This window comes from Thalassophryne amazonica, chromosome 17, assembly GCF_902500255.1.
Source record: "Thalassophryne amazonica chromosome 17, fThaAma1.1, whole genome shotgun sequence".
Taxonomy (NCBI): domain Eukaryota; kingdom Metazoa; phylum Chordata; class Actinopteri; order Batrachoidiformes; family Batrachoididae; genus Thalassophryne; species Thalassophryne amazonica.
Window position 1 is genome coordinate 19,493,480 of NC_047119.1, and position 22,083 is coordinate 19,515,562.

A 22,083-nucleotide genomic window follows, 5' to 3' on the forward strand; every position below is an offset into this window, starting at 1 on the left:
CCTGAAATATACCCTCTTTGTTCACCGAATCACCCTAAAAATGCTTCCTTTTGTTGCAAAATGAGGAGGTTAACACACTTTCAAATGACAGTCTAAATGTAGCTTTAAAGAAAACTACCATTTACTTTTTTGTCCCTTTTAATTTCAATTGCAGAACAGAAAGGTAGGTACCTGAAATAATTTGTGTATGTATTATTATACAAATGTTGAAAATTACTCTAGTGCACGCAGCAGGAAGCTTGCCCGGAATATTGTGTCTAAATTCAGCATCCTTTTTCATTATTGCACAGAAGCAATTATTCCCAACAAAAATCACCCCTTTCTCCATGAAATTCAGAGCACGGGTGCATAGCTGTGGTGGCAGCTACTGACATCACCAGAGTCCTTGAATGGCAGCATCCTTTCATCAGGGTGTGTGTGAATAGGTGAATGTGAGGCATCAATGTAAACTGTGTTGAGCATTTGTATCAGATGGAAACGTACTGTAGAAACACAGTCCACTAACCAACTGCAGCCATCTTAGTGATTATACCAATTAGTTATAGTATTTTTTTCTTTATTCCTACCTGGAATGACCTTGAAAAGAAACTTTCCTCCATCATCACTGTTGGTTGGATGCTCTGTAACTCTGTTTCCAGATAAGAAAATAACTCCCTGTGAAGAATAAAGAGCAGAGGTAAGACCGAAAATTAGAATCCAACATGCGCTTTAGTTAAAGCTACAGTGTGCATGGTGTAGTGCCATCTCATGGTGACATTGCAGATTGCATTATGCTGGTCATGATTTTGTTTCAAGTTTTTGCCTCTTTGGTAAGTGGGATTCATGCTCCCTTGCCTTCCCTCATGTATCATCCTCCATTCCACAAAAATGATAGTTTTCAAATTTGTTTGCCTGTACTAGAAACCAGTGTTTGGAGGATAAACCATGGATTCCTCTTCTTTTTCTTCAGTCATCTGGTTGTGCTGCAAAACACGAAAGGTGGAGTATGTCCCTTCCGGGCTACTGTATCAACACGCTCACTCCCATGTAGATATGAAGGACTCAGATGCATTAGTTCATTGTTGAAGATAATTAAACACTGATTATGAATATTTCTGCTTTAAAAAGCACCATTACATTGAATCCTTCACACTGAAGATTTAAATACCCAAATATGTATCTAAAGGAAACATTTCCACAGAAATGTAGTATTTAGAAGAAGCACACTGCAGAGGTGCAACACAGAGGTACACAGAAACGTAGTATTGGTATGAATGATTATACAACATAAACCTGTTTGCTTTCCACAGCGTCTTCACGGCACCCCTGATTTCAGCAGGATTACAGTTTTTATGTCGCAAATATGCTCAAACAAGCAGCTCTGTCAGCCACGGAGGAGGTGCACAGGTCCCTGAATGCACATTTTGATGCTGGAGCTGAGCTGTTATAAAACAAGTCAAAGTGGTACCATTAAGGCGGGATGGCCATGGTCTGCAGCCTCTGCAAAGAGGTGTGACTCGGCATCCAAATTATCAAGGTAAAATCGATTTTGCACGTAGCCTCCATTATTGTGCATGTGGCTTGTAATGATGACACTCTTGTGCAGAGGAAAGTGATATGCACCACAGAGGTGTAGCAGCTTGCTCTCTCCATTGTGTTGTTGACTCCGCCCACTTGCTCCGCCTGGGACGCAAACTCACAATCTCCGGCACAGGAGGCGGTCGCTTTGTCCAGTTGGATAAAACTCAGGCTCTGGCCTGAGTGGCCAGAGTATCCTTTGGCTGTCGGGGGAGTGAGGCCTATTGACTAGCACATGCACAGCGACTCCTGCTGCCATCCGTTACAGATGCACACTGCGGAAGCACAATATGTAGGTGCACAGTAGAGGTGCACAGGTCCACTGCAGAAATGCACCATGGAGGCAGAGGCACAACATGTTGGCACATCACAGAGGTACACTGCAGAGGTACACAAAATAACTGCAGCTAATGAAGTTGATAACATGCGTATGTTTTGTTATATTGTGTGCACGTTTTAAGCATCGTTTCAGTAAAAAAAAGCCACGATCTACTTAAACGTGGCCACAATTTGTAAAACGTGCATTCAGTATTGTTGTGACACATAAATGTTGGCTATTAGTCAACAAACCAACAAGCAGTGTGATACATTTCCCTATTAGAAATTGATCTGGTCAGAGTGTATCATCATGGTTTGGGCGCACAAGGACATACAGAGAACTCCAGCTGCCCAGCATGGCATCATCTGGAATTTAAGCACATTAAAAAGGATGCTGGGGGCGAATTAAGCGTCTCCCCATCATGAGGATGACAACTTAGGTCATATGGAGCTTATTTTGAACGAAAGGAAAACGTGCACTCGTTTTATTAATTCGAGGGCTCAATTAAAGGAAAACGTGCGCACGTTTTATTAATTTGAGGGCTCAATTAAAGGAAAACGTGCGGATGTTTTATTAATTCGAGGGCTCAATTAAAGGAAAACGTGCGCTCGTTTTATTAATTCGAGGGCTCAATTAAAGGAAAATGTGCACTCCTTTTATTAATTCGAGGGCTCAATTAAAGGAAAACGTGCTCGTTTTATTAATTCGAGGGCTCAATTAAAGGAAAACGTGCGCACGTTTTATTAATTCGAGGGCTCAATTAAAGGAAAATGTGCACTCCTTTTATTAATTCGAGGGCTCAATTAAAGGAAAACGTGCGCTCGTTTTATTAATTCGAGGGCTCAATTAAAGGAAAACGTGCGCACGTTTTATTAATTCGAGGGCTCAATTAAAGGAAAACGTGCGCACGTTTTATTAATTCGAGGGCTCAATTAAAGGAAAATGTGCACTCCTTTTATTAATTCGAGGGCTCAATTAAAGGAAAACGTGCGCTCGTTTTATTAATTCGAGGGCTCAATTAAAGGAAAACGTGCGCACGTTTTATTAATTCGAGGGCTCAATTAAAGGAAAACGTGCGCACGTTTTATTAATTCGAGGGCTCAATTAAAGGAAAATGTGCGCTCGTTTTATTAATTCGAGGGCTCAATTAAAGGAAAACGTGCGCACGTTTTATTAATTCGAGGGCTCAATTAAAGGAAAACGTGCGCACGTTTTATTAATTCGAGGGCTCAATTAAAGGAAAACGTGCGCACGTTTTATTAATTCGAGGGCTCAATTAAAGGAAAATGTGCACTCCTTTTATTAATTCGAGGGCTCAATTAAAGGAAAACGTGCGCACGTTTTATTAATTCGAGGGCTCAATTAAAGGAAAACGTGCGCACGTTTTATTAATTCGAGGGCTCAATTAAAGGAAAATGTGCACTCCTTTTATTAATTCGAGGGCTCAATTAAAGGAAAACGTGTGCTCGTTTTATTAATTTGAGGGCTCAATTAAAGGAAAACGTGCGCACGTTTTATTAATTCGAGGGCTCAATTAAAGGAAAACGTGCACACGAATGATCACAGCCAGGAAAACGTGCGCACGTTTTATTAATTCGAGGGCTCAATTAAAGGAAAACGTGCACACGAATGATCACAGCCAGGAAAATGTGCGCACGTTTTATTAATTTGAGAGCACGCTTTATTAATTCGTGGGCTCAATTAAAGGAAAACATGCGCACAAATTATCATGGCCAGAAAGAAAAAAAATCACTTCAAGTGACCTCTCCCGGGTTCCGTAATGACATGCTGAATATTAGCAATATTTATTCAAGGAGAAGATGTGTGAAGCCACCAACAGGTCTGGGGTGTTTAAGACTGGTGTGGTGCACAGAATTTAAGACTGCAACAATGTTAACACACCATGGAGCGCATATACGCATTAACAGCTGTTGTAATAACAGTTTGTATTTCGGTGCGTCGGTGCAGCCTCTGACAGCTATTTAGCGTGACCTCTGTTGGGGTTAATGCTAATGCGGTCAAGACGTGCAACGGTGACAGCTCCAGCATGAAGGAGCTGCACACATTAACAGGAGCTGAGGGGAGTCTGGTTTGTTCCTGCAAACAGACACAGCCCGTTAATGAGCCAGAACTACGACAACCAGGAAGTGGAACCCACCACCTGAGGCCCCAGATGAAGTGCCCTGACGGGGGCTATGAAGATGAGGCAGACATGGGGCTAAAGGGTCAGTTTGATATGGCTTTCAGCAGAAGAATCTGCTTAGCTTCAGTATGTTCAGAGGAAACACAAAGAATGTTTTTGAATATTGTAGAAATTTGAGGGAAATTAAACAACAGCTTCAGTGAAATGTGTGTGACACGGAAACCTCATGGAATGTGTGATTATATGTTATTTTGTGCTGTATATATTCTTGAAAAGAAAAAGCTCCTTTTTTCTGTAACACCACAGATGTTCTTCTCCTCCAGTTTTTTTTTAGCCGCAGCCGTACTTTCCATCCTGACACCCTCCCCGGTGGTCTGTTGTTTGCTGCAGACAAAACCGACCACAAAGTAAAATATACCCAACCCAGATACGACGGCCCGGCCCAACCCATGCACATAAAACATTCCAACCTATTCCGGGCTGTTGTCTGCTTTTTTCTTTTTTAAAATTGCTGTTAACAAGGGTGAGATCATTGTTGGAAGGAGTGAAATGGTGCAAATGTTATCTTCACAAGAAACAAAAAGCTACACGAAAGGCAGGAGGCTTGATTTTCGGAACCTGCGAATGCACAAAACATTGCAAACGGAATTAGTTTTTGAGTCAGTAAGCAGGAGAGGGTTTTTTCCTCGGCTGCAAGTGAATACTTAATGTGACGCTTATCCTATTAGCCTAAAAAAGTTGGACCAGCAAGCGTACACAAATTGCAGCTATTCAATTGAAGCACATCTGTTCTTGATTGAAAACCCAAAGATTTTGCTTGGCGTTTGTATGACAATTTAAATAACATAATAATTCTGATTCCAGTTGGAAATGTTGGCTCACTTGCTATAGCACAAAAACAAAAAAGGAAAAAGACATGTACAATTTAGATTTTGTGTTTAAAGAGGACATATTTAGCAAAAATAAACAAAACAGTAAAATATGTTTGAGATTTCTTGGTAAACATCCTCAAATCAAAACCTGGCTGAATTAATCAAAACACTGGAACAAATTACATGTCTTGCGCTTGATACAGTAAAATATGGCCTTGATATTTATTTTTTTCTCTCTCTCTTTCTTTATGGCCCTTGTGGGCTGCCGTAGCAACTGATCATTTCTAGGGGTGAAATAATGTACTAACTCCACAATACCAAGATACAGTACCAAAATACACCTATCCTAATTCAATACACAATTACATCCCTGTTGACTATGTAATTTATTAAGCAATCCATGGTAAATGTTTAACATTAAAGAAACAAATTACTCTTTAGTATAAACTGGAATTGTTGATCTTCTCTGTTACCTACTTGCATATATTGTATATCATTTAAGATTCTTCTGCAAAAGGTCATTATTACATCAAAGCATTTGTTGACGTTTCATGGTATCATGATAGACATTTCAAAAAACCAATGGGAGGGCGCGGGTACACATTACTTCCAGCGAAGTGGCGAATCCAAAATATAATCCTCTTGACACGTAACAGAAAGACAGAATACCTTAACATTGTATGTTACGCTATGCTATGGTCTGCTAGGCTAACAGTGTCAAAAAAATTTTGGGCTTCTTCTACTTTGTGTTCAGGTACCAGCATGTACCACTGCCCCCCTGTGGCAACGCAATGCATAAATCAGCCAAATAGCCATCTCAAAATGTCGAACGAGATTATGCTGGTGTGTGGCAGCGTGGAATTAAAACCCAGCCTTTAGAAACTCTAAATTGGGTGTTTGTCAGATGCATTATCTAACATTCTACGAAGTTTTTTTGAGGCAGCAAACTTTAATATTTGTCTTTAGGACAACTTGTGACCCAAATTAGCTTGCTGAAATGGTGCATAATATAATACGATCCCTTAAAAAATTGTATTACACTACCTGCCAATCATTGTGAGAATTATAGCAAAAATCTTGTTTTTCTTTGGTGGGGAGAACTTTTTGCATACCCTTGGATTGAACGTGGCACTGGCATCTGAATAAACAATGATTAAATGTACAATTGACTGTCCTATGGAGGGTTTAATTTATTAATTATTTATTTATATATCATTCTAGATCCTTCCTGGATCCAGTGGACACTCATAACGAGTGTCCACTGGATCCAGGAAGCCACTGAAGTGGATATTTTCTGAATAATAAGGTGATGAGATGTGAGAATTAAAAAGAAAAAATAGAAACAACTGTTCCTCAAAGTTGCGTCTCGAACATTACACAACTGCAAATTACCAGAACAAATATACAGTGGTGGGCACAGTTCCGCTAATCCGCTAACAGCTAATTAGCTAAGCTAATGTTTTCGTTCACGGATCAGCTTTTCAGCTAACTTTGAAAACCATCAGTGGACCAATTAGCTTCTGCTAAATTTAGTTCCACTAACTTTCAGGACTCTAACATTTTTATTGTTGGTAAAGTGAGTAAATTTAATGGTCAAAAACGTTTGTAAACCCTTACATGTTAGTTCCTGACAGCTAGCTAACACACAAGTCACAGCACACAAGCGCTGGTAAGAAGACAAGAAGTTACACAGTGGATAAAAACGGTATGTAAGCAGCTCAAAAGTCAGTATTATTAAATTTTTTTGTGTCTTCATTTTGTGTTTGTGAACACAATACGGGTGTGCCCACCACTACAAATATATAATTAAGCTGCATTTAACCTGTTTATAAAATATTAATTTGAATTGATAAATGAGTGTGCAAACAAGAAAATTTGGCAAGATAACAGGAGAGGAAAAAAAATTAATTTCTGATGGCAAACAGGCAAATGCTCACACTGGAATCAATTATCCAGAGGTCACTGGGGTTACGGGTCACTTAAGCAGTCATTAGACCCTGATTGGTTGATCAGAAGTCCTTTAAAGAATTTCTACTGTCCAGCTTCAGTGGCCTGTGAGAGTCAGGAAGTCAAACTCAGCAGGAGAACTGGAGGTTAGGTTGACTTTATGTCACAGTGGATGACATTACGAAGTGTGTGTTACATTACATCGTAGGTGTGCCTGTGTTTATGTCTTTGTTAATCCAGGTGTCTGCTTTTATCTGTGCTTTCCGTCTGTTCAAGCGGAAAAGTGTTAATTATGGGGTTTTTTCTGCACTGATGGCTTCGCTGAGTCCATCAATGCAATAAATGTCATCATTATTCTGCACAGGAAGCTCAACAGCTATGATCCTCTAATATAAAAGTTCACAATAAAACACTGAGAAAATCCACAACTCAACCTGCAACAAGGTGGAAACCCTTAAATTTTATTGACTTGGTGGATTAACTGTGAGTTAATGATGTGAGAATACTGAGTGGCTGAGGAACCTCTGTAAAATTAATTACAGGGAAAATAAAATAAAGGGACAGAGAGCATAAAAAATGACAAGGACCAGCAATCATAAGCTCTTGGGTAACAATTTACCAGAATGGTCTACTGTGTTTATGAAGAAAAGACATGAATACACTGAAAAAAGTGAAAAAGAAAAGTAGCAATTTGTTACACCTGAGTTTAGTAGTTTTTCTGAAAGTATATTTAGAATACTAGTGGAGTGTCTGTAGGATGTTTGTATTCCAACAGAAAATTGGAATAAGTAGGTTTCTCATGGATGGTCGTATGAGGCTGTTTTTGATATATATATATATATATATATATATATATATATATATATATATATATATATATATATATATATATATATATATAAAATTTCATATTGTTTTAAAAAATCTGTTTTATTATCAATTACATGAAAATAAAAGGATTCCAATTAAACAGGTTATTGGAGGAGAGTCAGACAAAATTAAACACAACATTTAGAATATTTGAAACAGCAATCAGTATCCTACCTCCTGAACACGGTTTATTTAAACTTGAACTCACAGCAAATATATTAATATATATTCAGCTTATGTACCTAAACGATGAAACAATGCAAGTAACATGAAGTATCTAATGTTGTTTAACTTTGCTACCAGTAACATCAGCGAGCCATGCCATCTTGGAAGTAAGAATGCTACAATGTTAAGCAAAATAAAGGTTTCAAAATAAAGGTTTTGAAAATGAATCCCAAATATTTGCATAATAAAGGATGCACAGCATTGTGCCATGTGCAAGCCGTATCTGAAAGCTGAGGTGGATCTGACAAACAGAGATATGCGAGCCACATACAGAGTCACAAACCTTTCTTGCTTTATCGATAGATGGGTGAAATCTTAAATTATAACTTTACCCATAGCGCAGATGAAAATGTACCATTCTTCTGCCGTTTTTCATACAACAAAGCACTTTCATATGATATATTCATAATTCCACTTTTACATGTCGTAAATCAGATTTTCCAGCTTGCACTTGAAGGCAGCATTAGTCCATTAATCATTGTGGTAATCTTACTATACTCAACAAAAATATAAACGCAACACTTTTGGTTTTGCTCCCATTTTGTATGAGATGAACTCAAAGATCTAAAACTTTTTCCACATACACAATATCACCATTTCCCTCAAATATTGTTCACAAACCAGTCTAAATCTGTGATAGTGAGCACTTCTCCATTGCTGAGATAATCCATCCCACCTCACAGGTGTGCCATATCAGGATGCTGATTAGACACCATGATTAGTGCACAGGTGTGCCTTAGACTGCCCACAATAAAAGGCCACTCTGAAAGGTGCAGTTTTGTTTTATTGGGGGGGATACCAGTCAGTATCTGGTATGACCACCATTTGCCTCATGCAGTGCAACACATCTCCTTCGCATCATCCGTGAAGAGAACACCTCTCCAACGTGCCATATGCCAGCGAATGTGAGCATTTGCCCACTCAAGTCGGTTACGACGACGAACTGGAGTCAGGTCGAGACCCCGATGAGGACGACGAGCATGCAGATGAGCTTCCCTGAGACGGTTTCTGACAGTTTGTGCAGAAATTCTTTGGTTATGCAAACCGATTGTTTCAGCAGCTGTCCGAGTGGCTGGTCTCAGACGATCTTGGAGGTAAACATGCTGGATGTGGAGGTCCTGGGCTGGTGTGGTTACACGTGGTCTGCAGTTGTGAGGCTGGTTGGATGTACTGCCAAATTCTCTGAAACGACTTTGGAGACGGCTTATGGTAGAGACATGAACATTCAATACACGAGCAACAGCTCTGGTTGACATTCCTGCTGTCAGCATGCCAACTGCATGTTCCCTCAAATCTTGCGACATCTGTGGCATTGTGCTGTGTGATAAAACTGCACCTTTCAGAGTGGCCTTTTATTGTGGGCAGTCTAAGGCACACCTGTGCACTAATCATGGTGTCTAATCAGCATCCTGATATGGCACACCTGTGAGGTGGGATGGATTATCTCAGCAAAGGAGAAGTGCTCACTATCACAGATTTAGACTGGTTTATGAACAATATTTGAGAGAAATGGTGATATTGTGTATGTGGAAAAAGTTTTAGATCTTTGAGTTCATCTCATACAAAATAGGAGCAAAACCAAAAGTGTTGCGTTTATATTTTGTAGTTAATTATCAAGAGAATTGCTAATTACAATTTTGAGCCCTGATTGTACTGCGAAAGTCCATAAAATAAGTATAACTATTGTCTGAGTGTGTCCATGTGAAGAGTGCTTTCACTGAGAGAACAAGAAGGTCAGACAAGTAGATGCAATGTTTGAACAGAACATCTGTAACAAAATACAGAATTGCAGTATGAATAATTACCACACTGCAATGGCATTTTATTTACTCCTATTAAATGCCAAGGGCAGGGAGATTCAGGCCCCAAACAGTGAAAACAACGGGTTTACAGTGTGTGATAGATTTCATGCAATTTTCCATTAAAGCCAACAACTTTTCCTCAAATGATTTTTATCTTTGTCTAGACAAGGCCGCTTTGTGTCATGAATATTGATTAACCACCCAGTAAGTCTTTTAGTGGCTGGAATTGTAATGCCCTTATACATTTTTCAATGGTGTTTTATTCCATAATGCATTATAATCTAATATATTTATGCACTGTAGACACCAATAGTGTCTTCATTAATTCATATAACCTTGTTAAGTCTTCACAATGCAGATACATTGCTAAGTGGCTTGAATTACAATATTTGTAGCATTTCACCCGCCAAATGAATAGCGCCTTTTGTTTAGGGCTCATGCACGTGAAATTTGTGCGCACGTATCAGCATGAGTGCACGCATGTTTGTGTGTACATGGGCAAGTAAGGGCAGGCAGATCGCATGCTGATGCTAACGATATGCGCGTGCCGTATCCCACGTATACTTCATGTCGACCCTTCACCCCAATCTGACTACCATTCCTCAGATTCCACACACTACTCCCAGTGGTTTTGACCTGAATGCATAGTAGTGGCCCCTTGTAGCGACAACAAATCACAGTCTGTGATTCTCTCATCTGATGGAAACACGAGCATCTAACAAACATCAGATTTCATCTGTTTGTGTTAGCGCTACCTTTATTTTCTTGGTTACTATGGGCCCAGTCTACAAAACTGGTCAAATTAGCAGGAGGCCTCAATTTTTAAAAATTTTTTAAGGGCTGATGGGAGTGGCCATGTCAATGGGTGATCTAAAATGAAGGTGCTAATTTATGAATGAAGATGCAAAAGACCAATATAGTTCACCAAGACCAGCATAAAATTACTGCAGGATTTCAAACAAGCATCTGAAGGTGAAGAAAATCTACTAAATCTCATCTGCCTGCCCCATTTCCATCATGGTAATCAAGCATTTAAGTGTACAGTATGACTCAGCATGTAGCAGAAGCCAAATGCTACTGTAGCATGCTAATGTAAGTAGCTATCTAGCTTGTTGCTACACTTTACTTTCTTACCTTCACAAGTTCTTAATTACATAGATTGTGTCAAGTGTCTACAGCTGAATGCTAAGGATACCTAGTTTGCCTTAAGCTACATTTTAACTAATGTTACCTAGCTAAAATTAACGCTTGCCTTATCTAACCTTAGCTAACTCATATTACATAGAGTAAGGAACTTCCTAGTTGTCATTGTATAATTTGCACTCTGCTCAAGAGCTAAATTAAAATGAAAATTTTAATGTAGCATACTAGCAATTTCGTACAAATCCTTTGCATTTAAATATGTAAATGTGCAGCTTTGTTGCCACCTGGCTAATAATAGAGAAAGCCAGGTGTTCCTCCTGCCAGAGCGAGGGTGACAATTAGGTCAAAGTGACAGGTAAAAAATGGAGCATTCCTGGCACGTGAGAGAATTCATCATTAGCTGATCTAAATGTGACTTCACACCGCTACATTATACTCAGAACATGGAGGTGTGACTCCAGTGAATTATAAGTAAAATGTACGTGTGTGTGTTTCCACTACATAAATCAGCATTACATTAATTTAGAGTTCAGAATAACCTCAGCATAGGCTTTTCAACACGTTGGCCTACTTTTGTTCATTTTTGTACCACATTTGGAAACTTTGGAATAGTTGTATTCTGTCATCGTGTGCCACTTTTGTGCTGGCCCATGCTTTTCTGCGTCATAGGTCGCAGAGATTTAATGACTTTAAATTCGTTGCCTGACCTACTTTTCTTCAAATTTTCCAGTCTGTAGCAGTAACTAGCACTCTTATAGCCCTGAATTTTACTGTATGTTAGTTTTCTTTCAAAAGCAGGACAATGAATAGAAATTAGGAATCCCAGCCGTTTTCCTTGGGTAGTTGTTGCACAACATGACTGAATATAGTACATAGGTGACAAAATACAGGAAATTTCCTCACTCACTCATTACCCACCCGCTTACTCCAATTAAGGGTCACAGGGGCCCGGAGCCTATCCCAACAGTCATAGGGGATGAGGGGGGGTACACCCTGGACAGGACGCCTGTCTGTCACAGGGCCACATGTAGACAAAGAAGCACATTCACACGCACAATCTAAAGTTTCTAATCCACCAAGCCGGTGTCACAGACCAAACGGTCCCCCTAAAAATTGGTCCACCCTGCCTTCACTGCACATGCATCATTTGGGACCACAGTAGCACATCTGAGACGAACTCTCTACACCCAAAGCGATCAAATGGATTAATGGGATTATTACCCATCAGATGAAAAGGTAAAACCTCTTAAATCATTCTAAAGTCAGTTTTAAGCAGAAACGAGGCTGCTTTAAGCAGAAAGTGAGGCGATAATTGGCAAGTCGTTATTTACGCTTTGAAATGACGTAGGTACAGTAACAGTTGCTGTGCGTTCTGATCAGTCCGCCATATTTTATTATGAAATAATGCTGAATTTATGTGGAAATGATTGTTGTACAAAGCTTCAGATATCTGTCGTTGAGATAGATGATGACTGAAATGCAGTTTGAAGCAGAAATGAGGTGATAATCGGCAAAATGCTGCTCAGAAATGACGCTGCTGAGTGCGGAAATGATGCATGCGCAGTGAAGGCAGGGTGGACCGATTTTGGGGGGGGACCATTCGCTCTGCGACACCGGAAAGGAAACCCACGCAAACATGAGGACAACAAGCAAATGCCACACAGAAAGGCACATGTGGGAATCAATTCCATTAACCCTCTTGCTGTGAAGCAACACTGCTAACCAAAAAAACACTGTGCTGGCACAGGAAATTTCCTGTTTTGGTAAATTTTGATAAAACATTGCTACCCAGCATTTACATTGTTGAGGCAGACATTGTTCTCAAACTGGTGGCCCATGTGTGTAATTTTAAGTCTATTGAACTTGATGTTGCACTGTAAGATCATTTGTAAAAACAATTTTAAGCTAGTCAAACCTAACGCAAAATGTCTGCATTTTGTTACATTTACTGTTTTGTTTTGTTTTTCAACTTTTATGCTTTACAGAGTTACAGTATTCAAATATGTATGGTAGTTGACTAATAGCAATAAGAGAATACATGTGCATATTATAATTTCCTAACTAATTTTGAGCTTTCGGGGCTATATATCAATCCATCATAACATGCTTTGGCTGGCTAAAACTATTAGTACGCATGGTAATCTGGATTTGAGATCAGTCATTTCCATCCTTACGTCAGGTTATGTTGGGTACACGCGTACTAACAAAATAAATAAATCTATAGTGGTGTTCCATTTCAAACGCACTGGCTAAGAACTATGGCTCCCCAGTAGCAGCAGGAAAGAATACCTTCTCTCTGTGTGTCTGGCCAGTGGCCCACCTTCACGTGCGGTGCTTTAACCATCACAGGCTTCGGTTGCTGCTGCTGTGGTTTGGTTTTTGCTGAACTGCTCTTACTGGGAAATCAGCCAGGGAAAGAAGTGTGGGTCGATGAGCAGAATGAAGATTTCTATTGTGTTTGAGTGCCCAGGTTTCCCATGGAAAAAAGGATGTTAGTGTTGAATGGATTTGAGAAAAGCTTGTGGGTCGTTTGTGCATTTTCTGTGAAGCTACTTATGGCTTTACCACATAAGAAATATTGCCACTATACAAAAACACATGATTTGGTTAGAACTGGTTACAATGAAATGATCAAGCAGCAAATCAGGTAATAAGGGCAAACTCATCAAGAGATAAGAATTCCCCAAACAACTGAATCAATAGAGTTAACGTGTATGAGAAAAGACTGTGAGAGCGTGTGTCAATAAGCATCATATCTTAGAAATAAAGCAGAGTAGGTCCTGATTAGTACTGAGACCACTTGAGAAGACCAGGAGCTGTGTGTGTCTCCATGTACAACTGGAGTTGCGGCAGCAAGGGTATCCGGTTTTGTATAAAACACAAGACTTCCTTCCCCAACATTCATTAGTTACTTTATATCATTCATTACTTGTTCCATATCTGACCTACTGTATTGAAGTTCGGGGAACCACCTACAAAACTAATACAAATCCTATATTTCTACTTCAAAAGAAAGCTATAAGAATTATTAGTAAGAAACCATATCGTGAGCCAACAAATCCATTGTTTGTCCATTTTGAAATTTTGGGATTTGATTGATATCATAATACAAATTATGTTCAAAGTACAAAATAACCTATACCACAACATGGCCAGGACCTGTTGGACACTTGGAATAATTGCCCGGAAAACATAAAATCACTTGGTACTTTGGTTGGATTTAAAAGGCTCCAACTATCTGATTGCTCGCTATAGAATGTTAAACTAGGTTTATTGATTTTGTCTTGTTTTGGTGTATTGCCTGGCACATTTGTATTTTGAAATTGTAGTTCAGGGATCAAGTTACACTTGTATTAGGTATATGTTCAATTTTATACACAAATGTACAATTTTTACTTTTGGTTAGAGTGCTAGGCATTTATAAGCTTTTGCTTCTGCCTACACCCTTTCGGGCGAATGGGTGCATTGTAAGATTTTCCCTTTTTTCTTTCTATGTTTTGTTGTTTTGAATATGTGTGCCAAAATAAATTCATTCATTTATTCATTCAAAACCTGCACCAAATCCAAGCAAGGACCTGTAGTGGATACGCTCTGTTTTGGGCCGGAGAAACTGGGAGCAGCTGAAAGAACAACACTAAGAGCCAATAACTACTCATTATGTCCCTTATTACACATAAACAGTGGTGGCCCTGGTGGCCACGAGACCTACAGTTGGCTTTGGAAATGAATGAACCTGACAAACAAGCACATTTCATGCTGGATTAAACTTCAAACCCACACATACTGTACATATGCTGAGGCAGATTGGTTAAGATACATTTTTACAAAATACTTTCTGGAGGGTGGTGGAATTTTGACAGTATTCGGTTTTAAAATGTAACCGGCCATAAGTGATTTTGTACACTTCTTTGTAGAATGAGTCTCTTTCTCAGTGCCTGCAATCTCACCGTACCTCACTCGACCATCTCCAACACTTTATTATTCTTTCATGGCTAAATGTATACTAGACATGTGCTGGTATTGATATTGGTATTGGGGAGGTGATGGTTGGGGAGGAGATGGTCTAGTGGTTAACCAGTGGTCTTGAGACGAAAGGATCCTCAGTTCAAACCCCCGTCTGGCCGGAAAATCACTAAGGGCAAGGTCCTTAATCCCCAGGTTGTTCCTGGTGTGTAATGAGTGTCTTGCACGGCAGCACCCTGACATCAGTGTGTGTATGGGTAAATTGGAGACATCACTGTAAAGCGCTTTGAGCTTCTGATATAGATTGAAAAGCACTATATAAATGCAGTCCATTTACCATATTCACCACGCTACAGAACTGCCATAGGTCCAAGATAGGTAGGTCCATCACCATCCAGGTGAAACATGGACACTGTCTTGGCTTTTCCAGTTACTGGGGTCTCCAACACTGACACACCTAGATACTAAATCATGCCCGTAGAAATGCTTCACATGGCCAAAATAAATGACAATTCCCTCATAATGCAAGTGATACCTCTCATCTTAGTCTCTCTATGGAAACTGGCAAAGTCATTCCAATGACACCCAGGCATCCTCCGAAGAGACCTAGTCACAAAGATATCCAGATATAGCCTTATAGGTCACTGGTTAGTATCCAAGTGTCACAACCATACAGTGAGACAGGAAGCACCATGACAAAATTCTACAAATTAATTTGTCTTCAGCCTGTTGTCAGGCTAACTGTGCTGAAGTTACTTGTTAAGATGCAAGTGTGCATCAGACCAATATACTGAGCTCCTTTTACCTCTTTTTGCCCCTTCATTTCTACTTAGGAATTTGCTTTGTAATGTGAATCCAGAGTCAGTCTGTCTCCGTCTTTGTTCTGTCAACACATGCTCCGTACGTCTGGCTGCCTGGTTACAGTAACTTTAGAGACGTCTGCATTAACTCATTGTCTCCACTTCTTCTTCCATTATGTTGGCTTCACTGAGAGCAAGATCTCATCAGTTTATTTGACTTGTGTACGCAAACAATCAATTTGATTCAGATTCTGGATCTTTTTGTCTAATTTTTTTCAGAGTTTCCACTTTCCACAAAAGACCGTGATTGTTTGGGAATATATATATATATTTTCTTTATCTCATAGGACTAAAACAAAAATTTGCTCTGACCTGTTCCATAAATTACACATGAAGGTCTTTTTCAGCTTGTAAGACTAAACATTTTCTGCTCAGTGAGACACATACTTCAGAGATTCTATTTTTCTGAACAAAGCAAGTAAAAGTAGGTGTAATTCATGTCATAACTGTTGCACAAATGAAGTGATAGTTCCCTTTATTTGTTTTAAATAGATGTCTGATCATTATGAAATATACTCTTTCTGCCTACTAACAGGAGGGAGGAGATTTTTTAATAGCATCTACTGTCTGTCCATTCATTTGTGAAAAAGGCCAGGCTTTCTCTTATTCTGCACCTTTTCAATGGAACAGTCTTTCTGCTGTTGAGTCCTTTAACTCCAGACTGAAGACACACCTGTTTAACTTATAATTAGTTGTAATGTATTAACGGTCTCTGTTATCAAAGATTTAGACTTGGGTCACTGGCACACACTACCTGTCACTCAAAGTGACCCCACTTCCACCTACATGAAAACCCTCCCCCCCAAAACAAACACACGCGCCTTGGTTCAGTGATTACTTACATGGCCTCAAGCATAAATCTAGAGGTCTAAAACGAAAATGGAGTAGCTCAAAACTAGAAGTATTCCACCTCATGTGGCACAATGCTATTCTAGACTATAAGCGTGCACTATTGGTTACAAAACCAGCCTACTACATTGACTTTATTAACAAAAACAAGCATAATTGAAAGCTCCTGTTCGAGACAGTGGCAAACTTATTAGTGGACAACCACCTGTAAGTCCTTCTTCATTTACAGCCCAAGATTTCTTAGATGACTTAATTAGATTAGATTACTTAATTAATTACATTGGAATTTTTAGATGGATTCATTAGAGGCGGTCTCTGCGAGCAAGGCTTTAGACTTGGGTCACTGGCACACACGACCTTTCACTCAAAGTGACCCCACTTCCACCTACATGAAAACCAGCCCCCTGCAGCTCCCCCAAAAAACGCACGCTCCTTCGTTCAATGATTACTTATATGGCCTCAAGCATAAATCTAGAGGTCTAGCGCGAAAATGGTGTAGTTCAAAACTAGAAGTATTCCACCTCATGTGGCGCGATTCTATTCTAGACTATAAGCGTGCACTACTGATTACAAAACTGGCCTACTACTTTGACTTGATTAACAAAAACAAGCATAATTCAAAGCTCCTGTTTGACACAATGGCAAACTTATTAGCAGACAACCACCCCTAAGTCCTTCTTCATTTATAGCCCAAGATTTCTTAGATGGATTCATTAGAGGCGGTCTCTGATAGCAAGGCTTAAATTCACGTTTATTTGAAATGGGACAATGCATATTAATGAACATAGTTACATGTAAATATGCCGGATTATAGCAGGATGCTAATTTCCATCCGTAGTCCCAGTAACATAGAAACAGAGTAAGAACACACAACATACCAAACTTACCAAACAAACCTTCTGACTTGAGTCAGTGGCACACACTAGCTGTCACTCAAATTGACCCCGCCTTTAATTATTCCTAACTTTACGGCTTAAAATATCTTAAACTGATGAGTTATTATTAAAATATAACAATAGTAACTCATTACACCATACACTTGTCATGATGGGGAAAACTAGCTACAGAGATCCAAAATATCTTTGTACAAGGCTGGAAACATGTTTATTTCTGCTTTAAAGTTTGACATTTTAAGATGAAGGTGTATGAAGCCTCAAGCAGCCATTCAAGGAACCTCAAATTTTTACATATGCTTCATTTAACTGGACCAGAGACGATACAAACTTTTAGTGTTAACCGTGGTGGATAGCATAACTGTATACAGTACTTTCTTAAATATTGTCCGTCAATAATCAAATGCATCATGTCAACAGCACAACTATCTGGTATAAAAGTTGTATGTTCCATATGTAGAAATTTAGTAATATTCAGAAAACTTTCATCACTGGCATCCACTGTAATGTTCCAGCTGTCAGATGTGTTGTCACTGATGTGGTTCTCTGGTAAAAATTGTTTTGCAGGAGTAAAAATGTTTGCTGTCCACTAAGTGTCTGCTATATTTATTGTTTCAAAAGACACAGTAAATTTGAGTTACAAGTACCAAAGCGCCACTATGTTTGCAGCCTTACCAGGGCTTTAGTCTCCTCTTCATCTTTGTAATAGTAAAGCTGGTCCCCTCGCAGCACAAACCATCGACTGTGCCAAGTCTTGACAAAACCTCCTTGCTTCCTGAGCCACCCACACCTGATGACATTCGACCATCCCTCATTCGGCCCCTCAGATATGGCCTGTCCGCCGCTGTGGTGCGGGCTGCTCTGGGACACATTCTGGTCATCCATTGACAGGTCGAGATAGCAACTGTCACAGAAAAAGTTCAAAAGTTTTAATTTAGAGACAGGAAAAAAATTAGATTAAAATGAGGTTAAATTTTCAAAGGATGCATGTTTCAACTCAGCAAAATGAATTTTGGAAGAAGTGATGTGTTCCAAACTTTGTAAGGATATCCTGGAAAATAAAGATTATCATTGTGCATTCAGTTGGTACTTGGTCCCGTTCCTTACCCACAGCAAAGTGGCTGGGGGGATCCAACATCTGACCAGGAGTCCCTCTTTGGGCGTGGGCTGTTGGTGTAATCATGTTTGATTGTTCTACTATTGCAGGATATCACCTTGCAACACCATGCCTGGTGGATGGGGGATGGAGCTGGGATGGGTTAGGGCAGGTGGTGGTGGGTGTGGTGTGCTGGAGGGAGGGGTGGCAGGTTCCCTCTCTGTATGGTGGAGGTATGGAAGTCTGGCTTTTGCTCTGGTGCTTTGGCTTTCATCTTGGGGGTGCTCCAGGGCATTGCCTGGTCTTGCCCCACATGACAGTCTTTGGGGAAGGCATTGGCCCACCTCCTACTGGTGTGGAGTAGACATGGGCCGATAACCGGTTTCACAGTATACCACGGTATGAAAAAACCACGGTATCAAAACCACTAAAATTTTCCCTTATACTGTCCCTACTGTATGAGCGAGTTATAAGAATTCTTGACAGGCAGTGCGGAGGCAGCCGCTGCCGCCCTTCCCCCTGCTGCAGCTAACGTTAGCTAGCTCTGCATCATGGCTAAAGGAGGCGAAGCCTGCACTGAACTTTTCCCTCTGTCTAAAAGGACCAAGTCGCCTGTATGGGATTACTTTGGCTACCATTAAAAAGGCAGACTTCAACAAATTGGAGGAAGGAGGTCGTCCAACATTTTTAGGGCCCGAGTAGGCAACATCCTACGAGGACCCTATTGTAATTGCGCTGTTTATTATTATTATTATTATTATTATTATTTATTATTAGGGCCCGAGTAGGCAACGTCCTACGAGGACCCTATTGTAATTGCGCTGTTTATTATTATTATTATTATTTATTAGGGCCCAAGTAGGCAACGTCCTACGAGGACCCTATTGTAATTGCGCTGTTTATTATTATTATTTATTATTATTATTATTATTAGGGCCCGAGTAGGCAACGTCCTACGAGGACCCTATTGTAATTGCGCTGTTTATTATTATTAGGGCCCGAGTAGGCAACGTCCTACGAGGACCCTACTGTAATTGCGCTGTTTATTATTATTATTATTATTATTTATTAGGGCCCGAGTAGGCAACGTCCTACGAGGACCCTATTGTAATTGCGCTGTTTATTATTATTATTATTATTATTATTATTTATTATTATTATTAGGGCCTGAGTAGGCAACGTCCTACGAGGACCCTATTGTAATTGCGCTGTTTATTATTATTATTATTAGCATTTATTATTATTATTATTATTATTCTCACTCTTGAAATCGAAATTTCGGCCTCTTCCCATGCTCAAAAACTCACCAAACTTTCCAAAGTCGTCCGGCCGGATCCGAAATTCGATATTTTTGGGGCGTCGCACATGGTCGCAGAAAAATCGCGAAATAGCGCCCCCTAGAAATAAAAAAAAAACCTCCACATTGGGCTTTTTTCGTCGTAGCCTCACGAAATTCGGTACACATATTTACCATGCCAGGACGCACAAAAAAGTCTCTTACTGTCATGGTGAAATATCGACAGGAAGTCGGCCATTTTGATTTTGAGCACATTTTTGCCATTTTTGGCCATTTCCACTACTTACATTTGAACAAACTCGTCCTAGGGATTTTGTCCGATCGTCTTCAAATTTGGTCAAAATCATCACTACACAATGGTGATCAGAAGTTATCAAAAGATTCTAATTAAGTCAAAAGGCGTGGCTGCTAGGGGTCGTCAAACTTTGGCGAGCTTTTCGGAGCACGCCATTTCACTTCGAACGGCTGTCACGCCCACATACTTCATCGTAGATCCTTCAAACTTGCTGGACATGATGAGGGCTCCGCCCTGAACGTCTACATATCTTACGTTCCCACCTGCGCCATAGCGCCCCCCGGTGGTGGCGAGAAAGGCCCTATTTTTACTTTAAGAGGTCCTGATGTCATCGAAAGCTTTTCTTTATGTCGAAGGGTGTGGCCGCTATGGCGCCGCCATTTTGACCCTTCGCCATGGAACATTATACTTAAACAGGTACTGATGTCACATACTTAACACTGTCAACTTCCTTCCACTTCTAAAACATGCAGAACAAGTTGGTGAACATAGGCAATAAACACTGTGAAGTTACGAGTAACGGCGTCCGTGTGGCGGCGTACCAAATATTGCCCATTCGCCATGAAATTACGTTCTTCCTTTTGACGGCTTTAATTTTGGCACATCATCATGAAAATTGATACACAGGTCGAGCACGACAACCTCTTACAATTCATAGGGGTGTCGCCCATGGGCGGGGCAAAATGCCTCAATAGCGCCCCCTTGAAACTTTCAAAACCCCCTCCCTATAGGGGTTTTTTTGGAGTAGGGAGATGAAAATTGGTACACATGTGTGACTTGCATAGACGTACAAAAAAGTCTCTTGCACCATGGGTCTACTCCAAACAGGAAGTCGGCCATTTTGAATTTTCTTCTCATTTTGGCGTGATTTCCACATGTTGTATTTGAACGAACTCCTCCTAGGGATTTTGTCCAATGCACTTCAAATTTCTTCCAGATCACCCAGAGACGATACTGACCAAAAGTTATCGAAAGCTTTTCTGTATGTCGAAGGGTGTGGCCGCTATGGTGCCGCCATTTTGACCCTTCGCCATATGAACGTTATACTTAAACAGGTACTGAAGTCACATATTTAACCCCATCAACTTTCTTCCGCTTCTAAAACATGCAGATCAACTTGGTAAACGTAGGCGATGATCGCCGTGAAGTTACGAGTAATGGCATCCGTGTGGCGGCGTGCCAAATATTGCCCATTCGCCATGAAATTACGTTCTTCCTTTTGACGGCTTTAATTTTGTCATATCATCATGAAAATTGAAACACAGGTCAAGCACGACAACCTGTTACAATTCATAGGGGCATCGCCCGTGGGCGGGGCAAAATGCCTCAATAGCGCCCCCTTGAAACTTTCCAAAACCCCTCCCCATAGGGGTTTTTTGGAGTAGGGAGATGAAAATTGGTACACATGTGTGACTTGCATAGACATACAAAAAAGTCTCTTGCACCATGAGTCTACTCCAAACAGGAAGTCGGCCATTTTGCATTTTCTTCTCATTTTGAAATGATTTCCACATGTTGTATTTGAACGAACTCCTCCTAGGGATTTTGTCCAATGCACTTCAAATTTCTTTGACAGCATCCAAAGATGATACTGACCAAAAGTTATCGAAAGCTTTTCTCTATGTTGAAGGGTGTGGCCGCTATGGTGCCGCCATTTTGACCCTTTGCCATGGAACATCAAGTCATGATAACTCCTTCATGCTTTGCCTGATTGACTTGAAACTTCACATGTATGATGACGGTTGGCCCCTGAACACACCCAGCCCCTCTGTTTGTACACTGAGCGCCCCCTAGTGAATGAACAATCAACATGTCATAACTCCTTGATGCATTGTGTGATTTGTTTAAAATTTTAACTGTGTGAAGAGTGGTTGCCCCTGCATGCACATGCCCACGTGGTCACAAGGGCACCCACTGGCCTGGGTAGGCGGTTGCGCGGAACGAGGGCCCGT

The 22,083-nt window shown here is 40.3% G+C and overlaps 1 protein-coding gene across 1 annotated transcript in view; it reads right to left on the minus strand.

Annotated features, from left to right (window-relative positions):
- The window catches only part of arhgap24 (Rho GTPase activating protein 24), a 146,301-nt gene that overhangs the window by 109,054 nt on the left and 15,164 nt on the right, over positions 1-22,083 (minus strand). Inside the window, exons 2-3 of the mRNA XM_034192500.1 lie at positions 18,119-18,347; positions 567-654 (exon numbers count right to left, since the gene is read on the minus strand). Coding sequence (XP_034048391.1) covers positions 567-654; positions 18,119-18,328 — 298 coding nt within the window. The 5' untranslated portion in view covers positions 18,329-18,347. The remainder of the gene's footprint in view (positions 1-566; positions 655-18,118; positions 18,348-22,083) is intronic.